The sequence below is a fragment of the Nycticebus coucang genome, chromosome 6 (genome assembly GCF_027406575.1).
Source record: "Nycticebus coucang isolate mNycCou1 chromosome 6, mNycCou1.pri, whole genome shotgun sequence".
NCBI classification, from domain to species: Eukaryota; Metazoa; Chordata; class Mammalia; order Primates; family Lorisidae; genus Nycticebus; species Nycticebus coucang.
In genome coordinates, this window is record NC_069785.1 from 76379397 (window position 1) to 76397334 (window position 17938).

Consider the following 17938-nt stretch of genomic DNA (forward strand, 5'->3'; position numbering starts at 1 on the left):
TGCAGACCTCCTAGTGTTCGTATATAAATAACATGTCAAAACATTCATTTTAAGACTGGAAAATCTTAAAGCAATCATAAAGAAAATAAAATTGTATTATATTATGGGCCAATCCCATGTACTACCTTTAATTGGCTTAATTTTCTTGGCTTAAAAATGATCCAAAGTCCTGCTACTCACAGACTGTGCTTCCCAGATGCACACTGGTCTTATATTCACACTGCAGAGACACCTAACAAGAGCAGACTGGCAAAGCCGCAGCTGTCTCCGTAACAACTCCCTGCCATGCTGAGGCCTGCTCAGTGGCTCTGAGTGTGAAGTGCCTTCTAGGCAGGTTATAAAGGAAATGTCCTTTGCTTTTTCAAGGCAAGATTTCTTACTACAGAAGGGAGTAGTCAAGCTGGCTCTCTCTTGTCCTCACAGCTACTCAGTCACGTCTCAGGCTTACTGTGCCACCTGGCTCCCCTTCCTCAGTGCCTTTTTCAGAAGTCAGAAAATATCCAGTACTTCAAGGAATGAGCCAGGCAGCAACCAGAACAGAATAGTGGGGGGTGCAGAGGGCACAACAAGCCAAAGAACTCCACATGTTTATTCCAGCTGTTTCATTCATCTGACAAACATCTGCTGAGCACCTGTACATGCCAGAAATGTCATGGAGTTGGGAACAGCCTTTCCGACAAAATGAATTTTAGCAAAGTCATAAAGAAAATAAGAGAGTAGGTCACAGGTATTTGTGGGAAGAACATTCTAGGTAGTGGGAAAACAAAGGCTTTGAGGCAGGATTGTGCTTATATACAAGGAACGACAAAGAGAAGTTTGGCTGGAACGCAGTAAGAAGAGAATAGATGAAATCAGGGAACTGGAGGCCTCCGCCACTGTGAGGACTAGCATTTCTGCTGCATCTCTTGGAAAGCCACTGGGGAATGCTAACAGCACATATAAAATGACCTGCATGTTTTAACAGCTCCCTGTGGTTACTACGGGGACAACTGCAGATACATGACAGTGTATGAGACCAATCTAGGAGGCTATCAGAGTAATCCAAGCAAGGGAGAGGGTGGTCTGGAAGAGGACAGTAGCAGTGCAAGCGGGGAGATATGGTGAGACTCTTGATAGATTCTGTAGGTTAATACATTTGTCAATGGATTGAATGTGGCTGTGAGATAAAAAGGAGGCAAGGATAATTTCAAGGTTTTGACCAGGGCAAATGCAAGAATGGACTGGCCAGTTTCTAAGATGAGAGAGACTACAAAATAATTGGGGTGGTTTTTAGTTTGCCTTTTTGTTTTTTTTAGGGAATAGAGAAATAGTGATCATAAAAAACCAGCAGTTCAAGGCGGCGCCTGTGGCTCAGTGGGTAGGACGCCAGCCTCATATACCAAGGGTGGCGGGTTTGAACCCAGCCCTAGCCAAACTGCAATGACAACAACAAATAGCTGCTGGTGCCCCATGATTGCATTAATGTACACAGCTATGCTTTAATAATAATAAAAAAAAAATAGCCGGGCATTGTGGCAGGCGCCTATAGTCCCAGCTGCTTGGGAGGCTGAGGCAAGAGAATTGCCTAAGCCCAGGAGTTAGAGGTTGCTGTGAGCTGTGACGCCACAGCATTCTACCAAGGGTGATAAAGTGAGACTCTGTCTCTAAAAACCAAAAACTAAAAACCAAACAAACAAGAAAAAAAAACCCAGCAGTTCAGACAGGAGTGTCCAACCTGTGGCCCATAGACCACATACTGATTTTGTGAGGACTTTGTTTTTTTTTTTTTTTTTTTTTGGCTAATCTGTGGTGTCTGATATCATGAAAAATTTGAAACTTTTTTTGCTAATCAGCTTTCTTTAGTGCTTATGTATTTGATGTATGGCCCAAGACAACTCTTATTCTTCCAATGTGTGGCAGAAAACAAAAAGGATTGGAGAGCCCTGGCAGAACGTGTTAAGTTTAAGACAGCCATTTAACATACAAGTGAAGTTGTCTAGGAGGCAGCTGAAAATCAAGTCTGGAGCTGGGGGAATTGGTCTAGGGTGGAGACATAAACTTCAGAAATCAGCTAATATGTGGCATATTTTCCTAGTTTCATTCCTCTTTGCCCCAAAGAAAACACCCAGTGTGGGCCATTTATTTGACTATGATAGTGTTGGAATTCAGTACTATCAGCTTTTGCTTTGAGGAGTCATCCCCAAGATTACAGATAAAAGTTGAGTTGAAATATGGCTCCATAACCTCTAACGTCACTATCTTGAAAGGAGATGGACTTAAAGGTCAGGACCTGGAAAAGGGGTAGGGATGGTCCTCACTCCTGCCTTGATAAGAAGAGAAGACGCTTCCCTTTTTTAGTCATCTATTGCAGTAATCCACGGACATTTCTATTTATAAATGAGAACATAGCCTTAAAGGCTACTATTAGCTTAACTGACATTTTTTTGGCCATGTTTATATAGCATAGGCCTACCAGAATTAATTTTCAATGGTTAGATCTCTTTTTGCTTTTTCCTCATCTTACCAAAGAATACTGAATGTAGTTCAGAAATATCCCCTCTACCTAAGGTACACAAAGAATAATGCCCTGATTATTTACCCTTGGGGTTATGGAAACATTACTAGTCAACTAGGCAGAGAGAAAATGAATCCTAGGGAGTTACAATAACAACTATCACTTTAGCCTTTGGGTCAATGAAAAGGTCCGTCACTTCTTTTATGGTTATCTGCTCAATCAGAATTCCTGTTCCTGCCCCACCTGCTGAACAAGGCAATGGACTCACAGCAAAGAAGGTAACCAGGTTCTCAGAGTACCTGTTAGCACTGGTCAGCCTCAGGGCTCCTTAGGGCTCAATCACCTACAGTAGTTTGTAAATGGTCCTCAAATTCTCCTCCTTCAAGAGGTGGCAACTAATTCCCTTCCTCTGGAGCAGCACTTCTCAATCTGTGGGTTGCAGGAACTGTATGAAAGGGCCACAGCATTAGGAAGGTTGAGAACCACTGCTCTTGAGGGTGGGTTTGATACATGTTTTGTAATCCTCAGTGTCTCAAAATTTAAGAGTCACTTATGCTAACTGACTCAGCCTACAGTAACACTGCTGACCCCTCAAGGCATATATATATATATGATGGGCTGAGGTGATAACACCTGCTATGGCCAGGCACAGGGGGGAACCTGACAAGAAAGTAAAATAAAGCTCAAAGGTGGCTGAGATAAACTCCTAATGGATGGCCATAAAAACCAGTGCTATGATGCCCATAAAAGCTCTGTCAGTGGGAACTTTGAAGCATCTTTTTCATAGGCAGCCTCTGCTGAAAGCTCTATTGGGAAAAGAGCAACAACTCCCCTCACTAGTGGATGTTTCAAGAAGAATCGAGACTTGCCTGGTTCATCAGTCAGTGTATTTGGTCTCTGGAGCTCCTCGCTGGGGGTTCATACCCCTTCTCTCTTACTACTGTCTTTGTGTGTCAAGTATATTTACATGATTGTTGGTGTGTGAAAACCTTTCAATAACCCATAAATTCAAAAGCATTTAATTGACTATTGAATACTGTAAAATCTTTTGGCTCCCTGGTCAGAGTTAACACAATTAGGAACTAAGTCAAACCTAGTACAGGACTGCTGGATTTGGTGACTTCCTTGCAACCAATAAAATAAAGCAGAAGAGTGAAAGTGTGCAACTTTGGAAACTACTTCACAAAAGGTACTATAGCTTTTTCTTGTTCTTTTTCTTTCCTCTTCTCTTTCTCTCTCTCATCATACACCCTGATTAGCTACCATGCTAGGGGGATACTCAAACAGCCTATGGAGAAGGCCTATGTAATGAGGAACTAAGGCCCACTGCCTCCTTGGGAGGCTCTGTTCAAGCCTTCAGATGACTTTGGCTCCAACCAAAAGCTAGACTAAAATCTCAGGGAAGACCCTGAGCCAGAACCCCTCACTGAGCTTCTCCCTAACTCTTCACCCACAGAATCTGTGAGGTGTAAGTGTTTGTTGTTTTAAGCAACAAAAGTTTGGGGGTAATTTATTGTGCAGCAATGAAGTAGACATCACTCCATTTTTATAAATTGGAAAATTCAAGTTTGGAAAAGATATTTAATGTCTATGGTAAAGCTAGAATCCAAATTCAGGGCAGTCTGAATCCAGAGGCCATGCTCTTTGTATTTTATCATACTGAGGAGAAGATAAATCAAACAGAACAGTGCTCACAAAAACAAAAATACACAATGCACTTTACTGGTAACTGGGTAGCAAATGGCCCAAATGTTACCTTTACTTGTAGATATACTAGAACACCCTGCAAGTGGGGCTGATTACCAGCCAGACTTTACTCCACATAGTATCATATAAAGAGCAAAGCTTTGGACTTGAAAACAGAGCAACCTGGACTCTTATCAAGGCTCTGATACTCACCAACTGAATAACCTAAGGCAAATATTTAAAATACATTGAGTTTCAGGATTCACTTATATAAAATGGGAAAAATACATATTTCAAAGAGGTCTTATAAGGATTAAACTACATCTCTATACAAATCTAGCACATGCTTGGAGCTCAGGGTCAAACATAAACATTAAAACTAAGTTACTAGTCAGGGAAAAAAAGGGCAAGGCTCGGACTCTGTCATTTTTAGTTCTAAGAAATCAAAGAGATGCTGACTATTATGTGTTTCCCTATTTGCTGAAAGGAGCACTATTTCTGTTTATAACTCTAACAAGGTTTAATCAGGTAGGATAAATTATATGACTAAAGGCCTATTTCAGTGCTTCACCATATATAGCCTTGCCATTTAATAAGGGACAGCTTAGCCAGGTCCTACTGGTCAAAAAGCAGATCTGGAGAGTCTGACCAGATCTTCATATCATGAAGGAGACAGAGGAAGCACTTCTTACTTCCCTTTACCCTCTCAGCAGGGCACAGGCTGAGTGGCAAGAGTGAGGGGTGGAAGGAATAAAGTACAGTAACATAGAGACCCTTAAAAGAGATCACTGACCCACTGGGAATTAACTCACTTTCTGGCCTTGTCAGTTATATATTCTAATCACATTAGTTAATGGATATCTTTCCAGTATTCTAATAAATAGCAGTACAAAGGTCCCAAAAGAGTTTTAGTTACCCAACAGCACCTGACCCAATTTCATCATCCAGGCAGTCCAGGCTGAAGACAGATTCAGTACCCTCTGCTGCCTAACATGCCTGCCCTAAGAACAAAGCATCTGGCTTCTTTGCCAAGCTGGAGGCTGTAGAAACTCAGGCAACGGAGACATGTGCACATAAAGCTGAGCTGATGTCAAATAATGTTAACAAAATAGACCCAAGAAAGGTATCAAAGAATGAGGTGTCTCTCTTACACAGAATGCTTATTTGGTGCTCATATTTCAAAGGAAATTCATAACCTAGCAACTTACCATCATAGAAAATCTAATCTTAAAGGTGTTGTCAACAAGCAGACTGTTTCCAAGTAAACACTGACTGTGCATAGCTAGCCTTTTTGCTTCTTTTAGGAAATCTATCAAATCTCAGAGACATTGCATCTTTGCTGTAGACAAAATAAAGGCTTGGCTGACGGATGAGGCAGAGTTAACATTTATTGGTAGGCAAGGGCAAAGCATAAAAAGGAGTATGACAACGTCAAGAGGGAAGCAAGCAGACTGCGGGTGGGCTTTTAGCTCAGCAAGCCTTCCCCACCCAGAGCAGGTTCATCACCGGCTATCATGACTACAACAGTCGAGGTCGAGGACCTGTGCTGCCTTCTGCAGGTGAAACCACTGAGTAGAAAAGGCAGACATTTCCTCTGAGACAATGAGTCTCAATCTTGGCTGCACATTATAATCAGCTAGTATACTTTTCTAAAAGTCTGGTGTCCAGACCACATTTTGTACAAATTCAATCAAGCTTGAGAACCACTGTTCTAACACCTCTCCTGGCACCACAGCTGGAGGTCAGGTGGCCTCATAGGAAGGGGAGATGAGTGGGCAGAGGTGCAGACAGACAGCACCTGAGGTGACATTCTCCAAGCTGAAAAGCTTCCAGTCATCACCACTGGGAAAATGAGCTTGGAAATCATTTCCTTCCATAGCCAACCTCTCACCTATGTCCATGTGAGAGAACCACAGACTTCCAGAACCACACCAGAACAAAGGAACCTTAAAGATCAGCTGTGCCAGCCCACTTCATCATACACTTGAGAAAGCTGAGGCCAGGAAAGGGAAGCAACTGGTCAGAGTCACACTGAGTTTAATGGCAGGGGCAAGATTAGAAGCCATTTCTTATAACTCCCAATCTAAGGGCTTTTGACAATTCCGTGCAGAGTTCAGCAGCATGATGACTTGGTGCTCGGGAGCAAAGGCTCTGAGGCTAGACTGCCTGGGTGAAAACCTACTTCCACCAGTGAACTGTGTCACATTGGGCCAGTTGTTTAATTCCCCTAAGCCTCAAGTGTTTCACCCGCAAAGTGGAGGTAATATTAAATAACAGCGTTTATCCCACAGAGTTGTGAAGACTCAAGGAGCAGAAAGGAATGAGCCCAGCGCAGCGCCTGGTACATAGGAAGTGAGCAATCATGTTTGCTGTTTTTATCAGAGAAGGTCAGGGTAGCACTCAAAAGAGAAGTAAAGAAAGAGTAGATGTATTTGGGGATGATGTTCAAAATGGTAGCAGTGTCAAGATATTATTATTATGCCTTCAAAGACTTCTAAGTAGTTGCAATTTTGAGTCACAGCCGGGGTGCTCTGACATCAGCTCTGACCTAAAGGATGTGACCTGTAAACTAACCACCTTTCTTGCCTCACAAAGAAAGGACTGAATGCTGTACCTGCTGTACAATATGACATGATACTCATCATTGTCACCACACGGTCTATCTTGGCCAATCTGAATTTTGATATGTCACTTAGTAGGCATTGTGACAGAGTAGGAAACAGGAAAGCAGGGTAAGGCCACTTGCAGAAATCTTAACAAAGAAAAGCGAGGAAGTAGGGAGGAGAAAAACAACATCAATCGTGGCTCTCATAGCAATCAAAAGATAGAAACTTCATTTGAAATGTCCAATGAGCAGGGAGAGATGGCCTTTTTTAAGACACTAGGTCCAAGTCCCTCTGGGACTAGGATGTACCTCTCACAGGAGGCAATGACATGTTTCTTGTCAAGGATTTGATGACCAACAAAATTCTTTTCTAAAAACAGTGATAAAACTCAAACTCCTATTTCTTGTATTCATCAAAATGGTTGAGGGATAAAAATAATGTTTGGTTAGTATGAGAAGAATTTTTCTGTTCTTATTTTATAAATGATACAGGAATTTTTAATTTGCTTTTTTTTTTTCTTTTTGAGACAGAGTTTTGCTGTGTAGCCCCAAGGAGAGTACGGTGGCATCATGATAGCTCACTACAAACTTAAACTCCTGAGTTTAAGTGACCTTCCTGCCTCAGCCTCCTGAGTAGCTGGGACTACAGGTATATGCCATGACACCCAGCTAATTTTCTTTCCTTTTTTTTTTTTTGGCCGGGGCTGAGTTTGAACCTGCCACCTCTGGCATATGGGGCCTGGCCCTACTCCTCTGAGCCACAGGCACTGCCCCTAATTTTCTATTTTTAATAGAGACTGGGTCTCACTGTTGCTCGGGCTGGTCTGAAACTCCTGACCTCAAGCAAACCTTCCTCCTCAGCCTCCCAGAGTGCTAGGATTACAGGTGTGAGCCACTGTACCTGGCCTCATTTGCTTTGTTTTATGAGCGTATTTTTTTTAATTTTAGAAAAGGAAGGAAGGAGAAAGAAAGAGAGACTGAAAGGTTGAAAAATTATAGAAATAGAAAAACAACACCTATTCATTCAAAATTCTCTATGATAAGATGTGGAGTTTCTGGAAGCCACCAGCCTCTGAAGAATCAAAATGCTATGGAAAAGATGTCCTCCCTAGTGTTAGCTACGTGGGTCCCGGGAAGGCTGGGCTTTGAGGCAGAGGTCCCGGTAACAACTGGTCACTGCTGTTTCCCCTCTTCTGGCCAGTCCTGTTCTATCCTTCTTTTCCTTATCTGCTCAGATCACCTGCCAAACACCTAAAAAACGTAATCCTTAATAGTATCTCCCTGTTTACACTGTGCCTCACTCTTGTCCTTTAAAAAAGAGAGAGAAAGGGGGGGAAACGCCTACTTTACATGCAAGGCTTCCCCTCCTACAAGTACATCCTCAAAATCCTTTCCAACAGCGATCTAGAGGCCTGGGTTAAAACTGTGGTCACCATGGGCCTACCCCCAGGCACACAGCCCTCTCTCATTCCTTCAGACTTCTGTTCTTTTGTACATACAGGCACAATATGTGGTACTGTGACAGATAATGCACAGACCCTGGCTAGACTAAGTCCTTCACTCCCCTCAGTGCTAAGACCAACACCACTCCAGATATGTTCTGATAGGCAGAAAAGCCAAGTGGGGGAATAAAATGGCTGGGGGTAGAAGCTATTTATGGTCTGAATTCTACTCCCCTGAAGTGCTGATTCAGTTAAAGCCACAAATGATGAAGATTCTCATACTCCTTTAAGCTAAGAGGTCACTTACATTCCATAAATCTTTCTGTTCTCAAGTACAACCACCTCTTACCACTCTATTACTCAGCAGATTTTTATAATCACTATAGCTATAAAAAGATAACTGTCTCTTATCTCCACCCTGAAGGCATTAAGGAAATAAAATGGGAGTTTATATGAAAATGCTTTACAATTGGGCAGCGCCTGTAGCTCAAAGGAGTAGGGAGCTGGCCCCACATGCCGGAGGTGGTGGGTTCAAACCCAGCCCTAGCCAAAACTGGGGGGGCGGGGGGGGGGGGAGGGAATGCTTTGGAATTAACACATACACACACACCACTCTAAATGCAAGGCAGCTTTTCTATCCCAGCCACAATTGGAACTGAGCCTTGAATATAATACTAGGCCTATAGCAAACCTTTTTATTAGAAAAAGCCAAAAGTCCATAGTCTTTACCAGACACAACTTTACACAACCTAAAAGACAAGACATTAAGCATTCAGCTGTTTTCTACCCAGATTTGGGGAGGAGAAGGGGAGAAAGACTAGAATTCCTTACAAACATACAATGTATTTTTCCAAAGCAGTTACAGAATGTGCCTTCGGATTTTTATAAAACAATTCTCTCAAGGTGTACGTCTTTAAAACCAAGATACTACCCACATCCCACCTTCCCCACAGGAGTCAGTATAGTGATAATGCAACAAGCACAGTAAGCACTGTGAATATGATGCTGTCTAAGTTGTAACTTCCTCTGAAAACACTCCTGGCTTGTAGTGTTCTCTTCTTCTGACCAGTGCTTCAAATCTGCTAAAAAGAATATGAAGAAAGATTCCCTCCAGGGCCACTGAACCCCATAGTCTCAAGCAGTCAAACAAATGGAAAAACCAATTCTGTTTCCATTCCTGAAAATGCTGCCTGGAAATCATTAACTCCAAATCAATAAATATTACAGTTAGTCAGAGGACTGCAATTGTATGTAATTATCCTTTAGGCTTTGGGAGGACAATTAACAAGACACCCCCCTCTTCCCCTTCCTCACCCATCCTTTCCCCATGTACCTGGACTCTGTGCTGAAGGCTCAGCCAGCCAAGAATGTTGCAGGGCTATAAGGCTCCTACGGGATGAAAGTCTCCCCACAAAGCTCAATTCACCTAGGCTGGAAAAGACCCTCAGCTGGCTCAGAGAAAATGTTTTCCCACACCTTTCATTCTCATGTTGAACAAATGTCACATTCTTCCAAAACAGAGAGAAACCCAGATCTCCCCAAGAAAAGCCACTGATGAAATCAAATATCAGGCTCTCTGGCCGGTTGTGATCTGTAACCACTCTGCCTTATACAACCTCCTCAGACATTCAGAATTAAATCTGGCAACTGGAGTAAGCAATGGCCATCTTACAATACATCAGCTCACAAGTTGGGGCTGTTTCACCCAAGATATTACTTTCCTGAATCTGCACTTATAATCTTCCAAATACTTTAAGGAAGTAGGGTCTTTCTTTCTCCTAAATTTATCCTCCTAGTTTCTAGGGATGACCCTAGATTTAACAAACAAGTCTGTGTCCTTTCTAAGCAAAATTAAAAACACTGAAAATAGGGGCAGTGCCTGTGGCTCAACGGTGTAGGGCGCTGGCCCCATATGCCGGAGGTGGTGGGTTCAAACCCAGCCCCGGACAAAAATTGCAAAAAAAAGACTGAAAATAAAAAACATCAGCTCTTCAGTCTGACCTCAAACAGCAGCCTTGCCTCCCCATGGTCATTTTATGACAATGGAAAAAACTGGGATTAGGAGTCAAGACCTAGGTTCTAGATTAGCTCTGTCACAAACTCAGTATGTGACATACAGCTAGTGGTTTCAGTTTTGTGTGTCTTAGATACTTCTTTAAAATAACACAGGAAAGTTGAGATTAATGATGTTAGGTATCCTTAACTTTTATAGTTCTATTTTGCCCTACTTGAAACTTTGTTACATCTCTTTAAGATGCCATGCACCCACAGGGATTCCATTAAAACTCTAAATGAATTATCCATCCTGCACATGGTAATTTCCCAGATCTTGGTAGCCTACTAAAGGCCTCAGTAAGTACTTGTAAGGCATTGTTCTAATTACACATGGTCGAGCCACATGAGTTGCCAACACTCAGACATTTCTGGCATGCAAAAACAGCAATTCGTATAGTTCAAGCTACTACATTAACTTTTCTAATTCTCTTAACAAACCCATGTGGAAAATGCTGCTGTGTCCTCATTTTCCAAATCAGGAAACAGAAGCACAGAGAAGTTTGTAACTTACTGTAGCCACACAGCTGGTAAATGGGGGTTTGAATGTAAACCTAGACAGCCAGGCTCCCAAGCCTCAGTGTACCCTCATACTGCTTCTTGGAAAGGAAACAAGAAGGGTGTGAAGGCTGAGAGTGCAGACCAAGACAATGTCTCAGACGGAGAGTGAGAGGCTCACACCGCAGCCTCTGCTGAGTTTTACCTTTCACTTCAATAGTGGCATTTGCTTTAGGAGCGCTGACAAAGTGATAAACGCAGTGGTATTCGCCTGAATCCTCAGCTCTTGGCTTGTTGATCCTGCAGAAGTGAGAAGAAAAATCAAGTGAGGGAACCAGGAATGAAGAAAAGGAGGAGCAAAAGGGCAACCAGGGGCCCTGCTCTCCAAATCCTGCCCTTTAATGCAACTCACCTCTGCCTAATCAAAAATCCTCCTCTGTGCATCCCCAAACGTTAATGCCTTACTCTTTACTGGGTGCCAGTAATACACGGATAGAATGGCATGTTGTCTCTATCCTTCACCTGCTCTGGTCCATTGGGAGAAACAAACTATAAAATAAGTAATCAAAATAGAGGGCTGTACAAAGTACCATAATTTATACTACAGTATAGAGGATGGAACCATCAGTAAAAACTTGTGCACCGGGCAGCGTCTGTGGTTCAAAGGGGTAGGGCGCTGGTCCCATATGCCAGAGGTGGCGGGTTCAAACCCAGCCCCAGCCAAAAAAAAAAAAACAACAACAACTTGTGCACCTCATGGTTCTAGTCAGATAAACAAAAACAGAAAACAAAAAAACAAGCTTTCTCTGAGCTTCCCTAAAGACCTACCTAACTCCTCTCCCACACATCTCGATTTACGTGGCACTCTGTCCAGCTTCAATCTAAATTTCATCACTCTCTTTGACATTCTCTCTCATAATACCCTGTGATTCTTCACGGTACATACCACAATCTGTGATTACATACTTATGCAATGGCTTGATTAATGTCTGACTTCCCAAAAGACCAAGTTCTGTGTGGGTAGGCACTATGTGGTGCACAATTCTACACCCAGCACCTTGCCTAGTGTCTGAAATATAGGAGGTGAATGAACAAACAAATAAATGAAAACAAAGAGTGAATGACTGTGTACACATCCAAACCAAGTTAAACACAGTGATAGGAAGGACAGTAACAAGTGTAGATGGCCAGAACATTTTCCTCTGAATCTCACAGAGTGACCCCAAACAGGCTTTGTGCCCCCTGAAGGCCAACTTCATGTTAGCTCAATATACTTTGGCCTACAAGCACACACATCAAAAACGTGCAGAAAGGTTGGTAATTACAGAAACAGAAACAATAGCCTTCAGATAAGAGAATTAATATTTATAGTAGGGCTCTGTTGCTTAGTGGTTAAAACATGATACCTGTGATGGTCGAATCTCCATCTCTGTACTATTTAATGTCTAAGAGAAACTCCTCAATGTGACCACTAACTGGCCCAATGCATATCCATCTTACTGCTCATTTAAAAAAAGAAAACACATTAAAAAACGTTAGATGAGGAAAGACATAGCCTATCTCTAGAACTGTCTTAGCTCATCAACAGCAGGGAATATTCCACAAGGAGCAGTCAAGATGTCTCCAATTTGACATAGTGCCTTTTCTTAAGTTAACATGTTTCCACTAGAAAAAGAGATACAAGTTAGCTGCTCTGAACAGCAAGTGTTTCAGAGTTTGAGAGAGGAGCAGCAGCTGTGTCTTCAGGATTTCAACTAAGTTCCCTGAAAAATACTTGGATAAGATAGCTCCCACTCTTGAGGCTGTGTGTATGGGCTCAAAATCTACCCAGCCCACTCCCGTAGGCTAGCTATTAGGAAGAAATTAAAGCAAATGGAAAATGTCCCATATAGGCTGAGCAGCGGCAGGGTTCTGAAACTGGGTCCATGACTGACTTACTAGGTAGCCCAAGGGACTCATCAATTGTTACCTCACAAAATGTGGAATTCCCTGAAAAACCCCAGGGATGCAGAACCCCTAGGAGAGCTTCAAATCAGCTGAGAAAAAAAGAGCAGAAAAACATTTTATAAAGTCAGGCTGAAACTTTATGAAGTAACAGCTCAGAGCGTTGTAGGGAGCAGTACGAGACCCAAGAGAAACACAACTGGATGTCTGCTGCCCTGAAAGAAGCATTGTAAAAAACAAATCAGTGAAGGGCGGTGCCTGTGGCTTAGCGGGTGGAGCGCCAGCCCCATATACTGAGGGTGGTGGGTTTGAACATGGCCCTGGCCAAACTGCAACAAAAAATAGCTGGGCGTTGCGGGGGGCACCTGTAGTCCCAGCTACTTAGGAGGCTGAGGTAAGAGAATCACCTAAGCTCAGGAGTTGGAGGTTGTTGTGAGCTGTGACGCTACAGCACTCTACAGAGAGCGATAAAGTGAGACTGTGTCTCTTTAAAAAAAACAACAACAACAAACCAGTGAAACTAATGGGCGGACAAATGCCTTTCAATCCACTTAATATCTTTATTTGATTAACCTTTTCTAAACATCTATGAGGATGCAGGTGAGCTTATATGTCTAATTTTATATCAAGGAGAAACTATAGGGGAGGTAAGTTAACTAACTTGCCACTAAGTAGTATGGCAGAACAGAAAAAAACAAAACCACTAATTTTAGAGAATATTCTAACCAGTCAGAAGACCCAAACTCTAGACTTGATTCTGAAACTTATTAGATACAGAATTTGGCATTACAGCAGCCAAGAGTTACTCCTTGAGTCTTAGTTTCCTGCCCGCCCCCCCCAGAGAAAAGAATCCACAAATTCAAGTGGCTCAATTAAGTAAGGGAGTGAAAAGATCTCAATGCTGCAGAATGCCCTTGCTACTACTACTGGGCACACAGTTTTTCTGGTCTTACTCCAGTGCTCTCTCTCTTTGCCCTCTATCAGCCTGCCAAACACGATTAACTGATCCTTTTTCAGATCAGTTTTCAACCAGGAACAAAGTATTCTGAAAGGTGTGGTTCCAGTGCTCCAGATATTCCAAAAAGCCTTGAATGCTGGGTAACTTTAGCAAGCAAATTAGCCTTTCTGAGAGAGAGAGATATTTCCAGGCTACCATCCTCACTCCAGATCATGAAAGAGCCCTGTAGCTGCTGGTCCTTGCTTATGATGATATTAAACATTCCTAAAAAGTAATTCCCTAGGAAATCTACCCAGTGGAAAGATGACTTTGGGAGATGTCTTGCTCTCAGAATCTCAAAGCAGATTTCAATCTGATTCCCCAAACTACTGGATTAAGAGACTGCTACATTCTTTTTTTTTTTTTTTTTATTGTTGGGGATTCATTGAGGGTACAGTAAGCCAGGTTACACTGATTGCAATTGTTAGGTAAAGTCCCTCTTGCAATCATGTCTTGCCCCCATAAAGTGTGACACACACTAAGGCCCCACCCTCCTCACTCCATCCCTCTTTCTGCTCCCCCCCCATAACCTTAATTGTCATTAATTGTCCTCATATCAAAATTGAGTACATAGGATTCATCCTTCTCCATTCTTGTGATGCTTTACTAAGAATAATGTCTTCCACGTCCATCCAGGTTAATACGAAGGATGTAAAGTCTCCATTTTTTTTAATGGCTGAATAGTATTCCATGGTATACATATACCACAGCTTGTTAATCCATTCCTGGGTTGGTGGGCATTTAGGCTGTTTCCACATTTTGGTGATTGTAAATTGAGCTGCAATAAACAGTCTAGTACAAGTGTCCTTATGATAAAAGGATTTTTTTCCTTCTGGGTAGATGCCCAGTAATGGGACTGCAGGATCAAATGGGAGGAGACTGCTACATTCTAATTGTGACCCTCCTATTGACTAGCATTTCCACTCTGAGCAAGTCATTCTCTCATGCACTCAGTTTCTCTGTTATCACAGTGAAGGGATCATTTATGGCTATCAAGTCTGTCTGCTCATCAGAATCATTTGGAAATCTTTTATAGATTCCTGGGCCTTACGCCAGACATACTGGATTAGACTCTCCAGGGAAGGACCAAATACATCTCACTTCCCTCCCACATGGCATAATTATGCATGAGCGTTGAGTAAGCTCAGCCACACTCCCTCCTGTCTTCCCAGGAGCTGCTAGCCCCTCTTACCTGTATTCCATGTTACTGGCATTCTTCCGAGTGGCAGTTAGTTCCACCCCATTCTTTGTCCAGTAGCTGTATGTAAGGGTGTGAGAGCTGGAGGTGAGGTTACACTGCAGGGTGACAGGGAGAGCAGCACTGTCTGGAATAGTGACCTCTTCACTGGTGACAATTCTTGGCTCTGAAATAAGAGTACACAATGATAGGGGCAATAGCCTTCTATCCACTACAGCCCTGGCCTGAGATTTGTATGGGGTGGGAGGGGGAGACTAGAAAAAGAGGGAGGGCAGACAGGACCACATGAGGAATTTCACTTTACCACTTTGGAGGAAGTCAAGAAAGGAAAAACAATGATTATAAGCAAATGACCACTAGCGCAGACAACAGCCTGAAGACCAATTGAAGACCAGTTGGCCTAGACGTGAAAGAATGGGAGTTATTACAGATACTTATACTGGCCACAATCCACTTATACTTTTGAAAACCACCTTCTATAAGAACCACCAAATCATTCAGCTTCATTTAGAAAACCAGGCTCCACCTCCCAGTTCTGAAGACAAAGGCAACATCATTTACATGACTAATAAACTCCCTACGGTGTCACTGGGTCTTAGAACAGTAATAGGTATGATTAGGTAATCATGTATGGCTTTTCCCACATGTTAATATCAAACCTATGGCAAACCAGCCATGGCTGTTACTTATGCAGAAAAAGATAGTGTCCACCCTAAACACAAACTTCCTATTTGAAGTCTTCCATTTTCCAAATTTTGCTAAATTCTTAAGAACTATCAGTTCTTCTCTCCAGCCCACATTTATTACCAAAATTTTTTTTTCATAATTGCACTTTAAAACACATTCCATTCCAAGATAATATAAGTAGAGTGCAATATGTGTTGGTATTAGGGCTCCTAGAATTGTAGAAAGGCCCTGGGAGTTCACAGAATCCCACTCTTTTGAGAGCCGAAAAGTGAAATAACTTGTACAAGGCCATAAGTATTACCAGTGGCAAAGCTAGAACTAGAAGACGTATCTGACTAAATTTTCTATCCTTGTCCAACCCCAACCCCTGCCCCACCTTCCAACCTAGGGCAAGGCATACACTTCACCTTCTGGTTCTATCCTGGGCTTCGAAAACCTGGGATCACTAGTGTATAAAAATAATCTGCATCAAATATTACAATACATTGAACAGGAAATCTTTTAAGTAATAGTATATCAGTCCTATAAGTTTCATCTTTAAATCACTGTGCAATCCATCACTATTTAAATTCAAGATGTTTCTATGTTTGTTATTTGTCTTTTGTTGTTGTTCTTTAATTTTTTTCCCAGGATTAGTTCTTTTGGTCAAACATTTTCAGGTGAAGTTTAAACTAATCATCTTTTCAATCCACAGTTAAGAGTTATTTGCCCTTTTAACGTCTTCTAATTCTTTTTCAGCAACCCTCCACTGACTTCCCACTTCCCTGTATCTGGCTACATCATGCCTACAACTCCACAGCTGCTCCCCCTCACCATTTTATGCAGTACAGTGCTGACCCTTAGCTCTTGAGGACAGAACTCTCTCCCTCCACTGCAACTAAGGTTTGTTTGCAGTTTAGGGAGAGAGAAAGGACAAAGAAGTCGCAGGATACTTGGAAAACATTATGTCTTAAGGACTTACTAACCAATGTAACACTTTTGGCCATCAAAGAAACTTATAATAAAGCAAATCCTTAAGTTTGCTCAATTAACAGATTGACTCTAACTACTGTCCAACTCTGATAAAAAGATAATGTTTATCTTCCATTTAGCACTGGTCCTTATCGGTAACATCAAACAGGGTCTCTATGTACAAATAATGGAGGCATAGCAGCCACTAAGACAGAAGCAGATGCATGTAAACACGTTAGCGCAGTGGTGTCCCATGGTTTCCAAGACACACTGGACAGAAGCCAAATCCCTGGGCCTTAAGAAGTCGAGCAGAACGGCTGAAACCCTGGAATGGAAGGCGCACACACACCATCAGCAGAAAGCATCACGATTCCAAGAAAAAACCAAGCAAAAACAAAAAGATATAACCAGTACTCCACAGAAGAGAAATTAAAAATATATAAAGGCAACATTAAAACCCAAACACACTTTTAGGTTTTCACTGAATTTTTATTAATCAATTTCATTTTCTGGCCCACTTGGGGATTTCTTTCTGGCTCTTCCTCTCAGATTGTACTGAGAAAGGGTGAACTGTGCACCCTACTGTGGCCTACTGTGACAATAGGTCAAGAGCTTCCAGATGTTTAAATACAAGAAGGCCAAAGTAAATGCTACTCTTACCTGTGGTGATGCAAAGGACCACTGCAGGGAGATTAAGAAGTTGATGAAAGCAACCTGGGTAGACTTTCTGCCAAGAATTCATGGCAAAGGAAAACACTTTTTCCCTTAAGTGTTAAAGATCCAGGAAAGAGTCAGCTGGGAGCAAGTGGATAATTTAAATGGGTTTAAATAGGATACCATAGGAGGGTTGTGAGGAGGTAACCTGGCCCCTGTGGCTGCTGTATGTGAAAACCAGTGCTAGACAAGTTCCTTGGCCATGGTGTCACATCTGCATTCTGCACCAGGATGAAGGTGGGGCTTTTATTTCAGTGGCCAAGCACTGCCCAGGGAAAGTCCAAGAGAGATGAACATTTAGGAGAAGCTCAAACATTTTTACCTGCCACTGACTCCTATTTAGAAGCAGCAGGTAGGAGTCCCTTACCCTAGCCATCATCCGTGTTGTAAAAAACATGCTATAGCCAGAGAGATTACCCTAAAATCTGGGCACATTTCTCTTCCTGCCTTACATTACTTAAAGAGCTTTGGGAAAAGTAATCCCAGGAGGTCATAGGTAGATAGAAGGTTCAACCTCTCCCTGGAGGCAATGTCTTTGGAAATGCTGAGATCATAAAACAATCCAATTAGAGTTGAATCTGGGGTGTTTGGGGTGGGGGTGGGGAGGCGGCAGCAGCAACCTCCAGGAAACAGCTAATTAGAGTTAAATGGCTGAGGGGAAGTCTGCAGC

The 17938-nt window shown here is 42.3% G+C and overlaps 1 protein-coding gene across 2 annotated transcripts in view; it reads right to left on the reverse strand.

The window, feature by feature from the left end:
- Positions 1-17938, reverse strand: part of NPTN (neuroplastin) — a 69775-nt gene that overhangs the window by 13199 nt on the left and 38638 nt on the right. For both annotated transcript variants that reach the window (XM_053593807.1, XM_053593806.1), the window contains 2 exons: positions 14911-15082; positions 10983-11077 (listed from right to left, as the gene is read on the reverse strand). In XM_053593807.1, coding sequence (XP_053449782.1) covers positions 10983-11077; positions 14911-15082 — 267 coding nt within the window. The remainder of the gene's footprint in view (positions 1-10982; positions 11078-14910; positions 15083-17938) is intronic.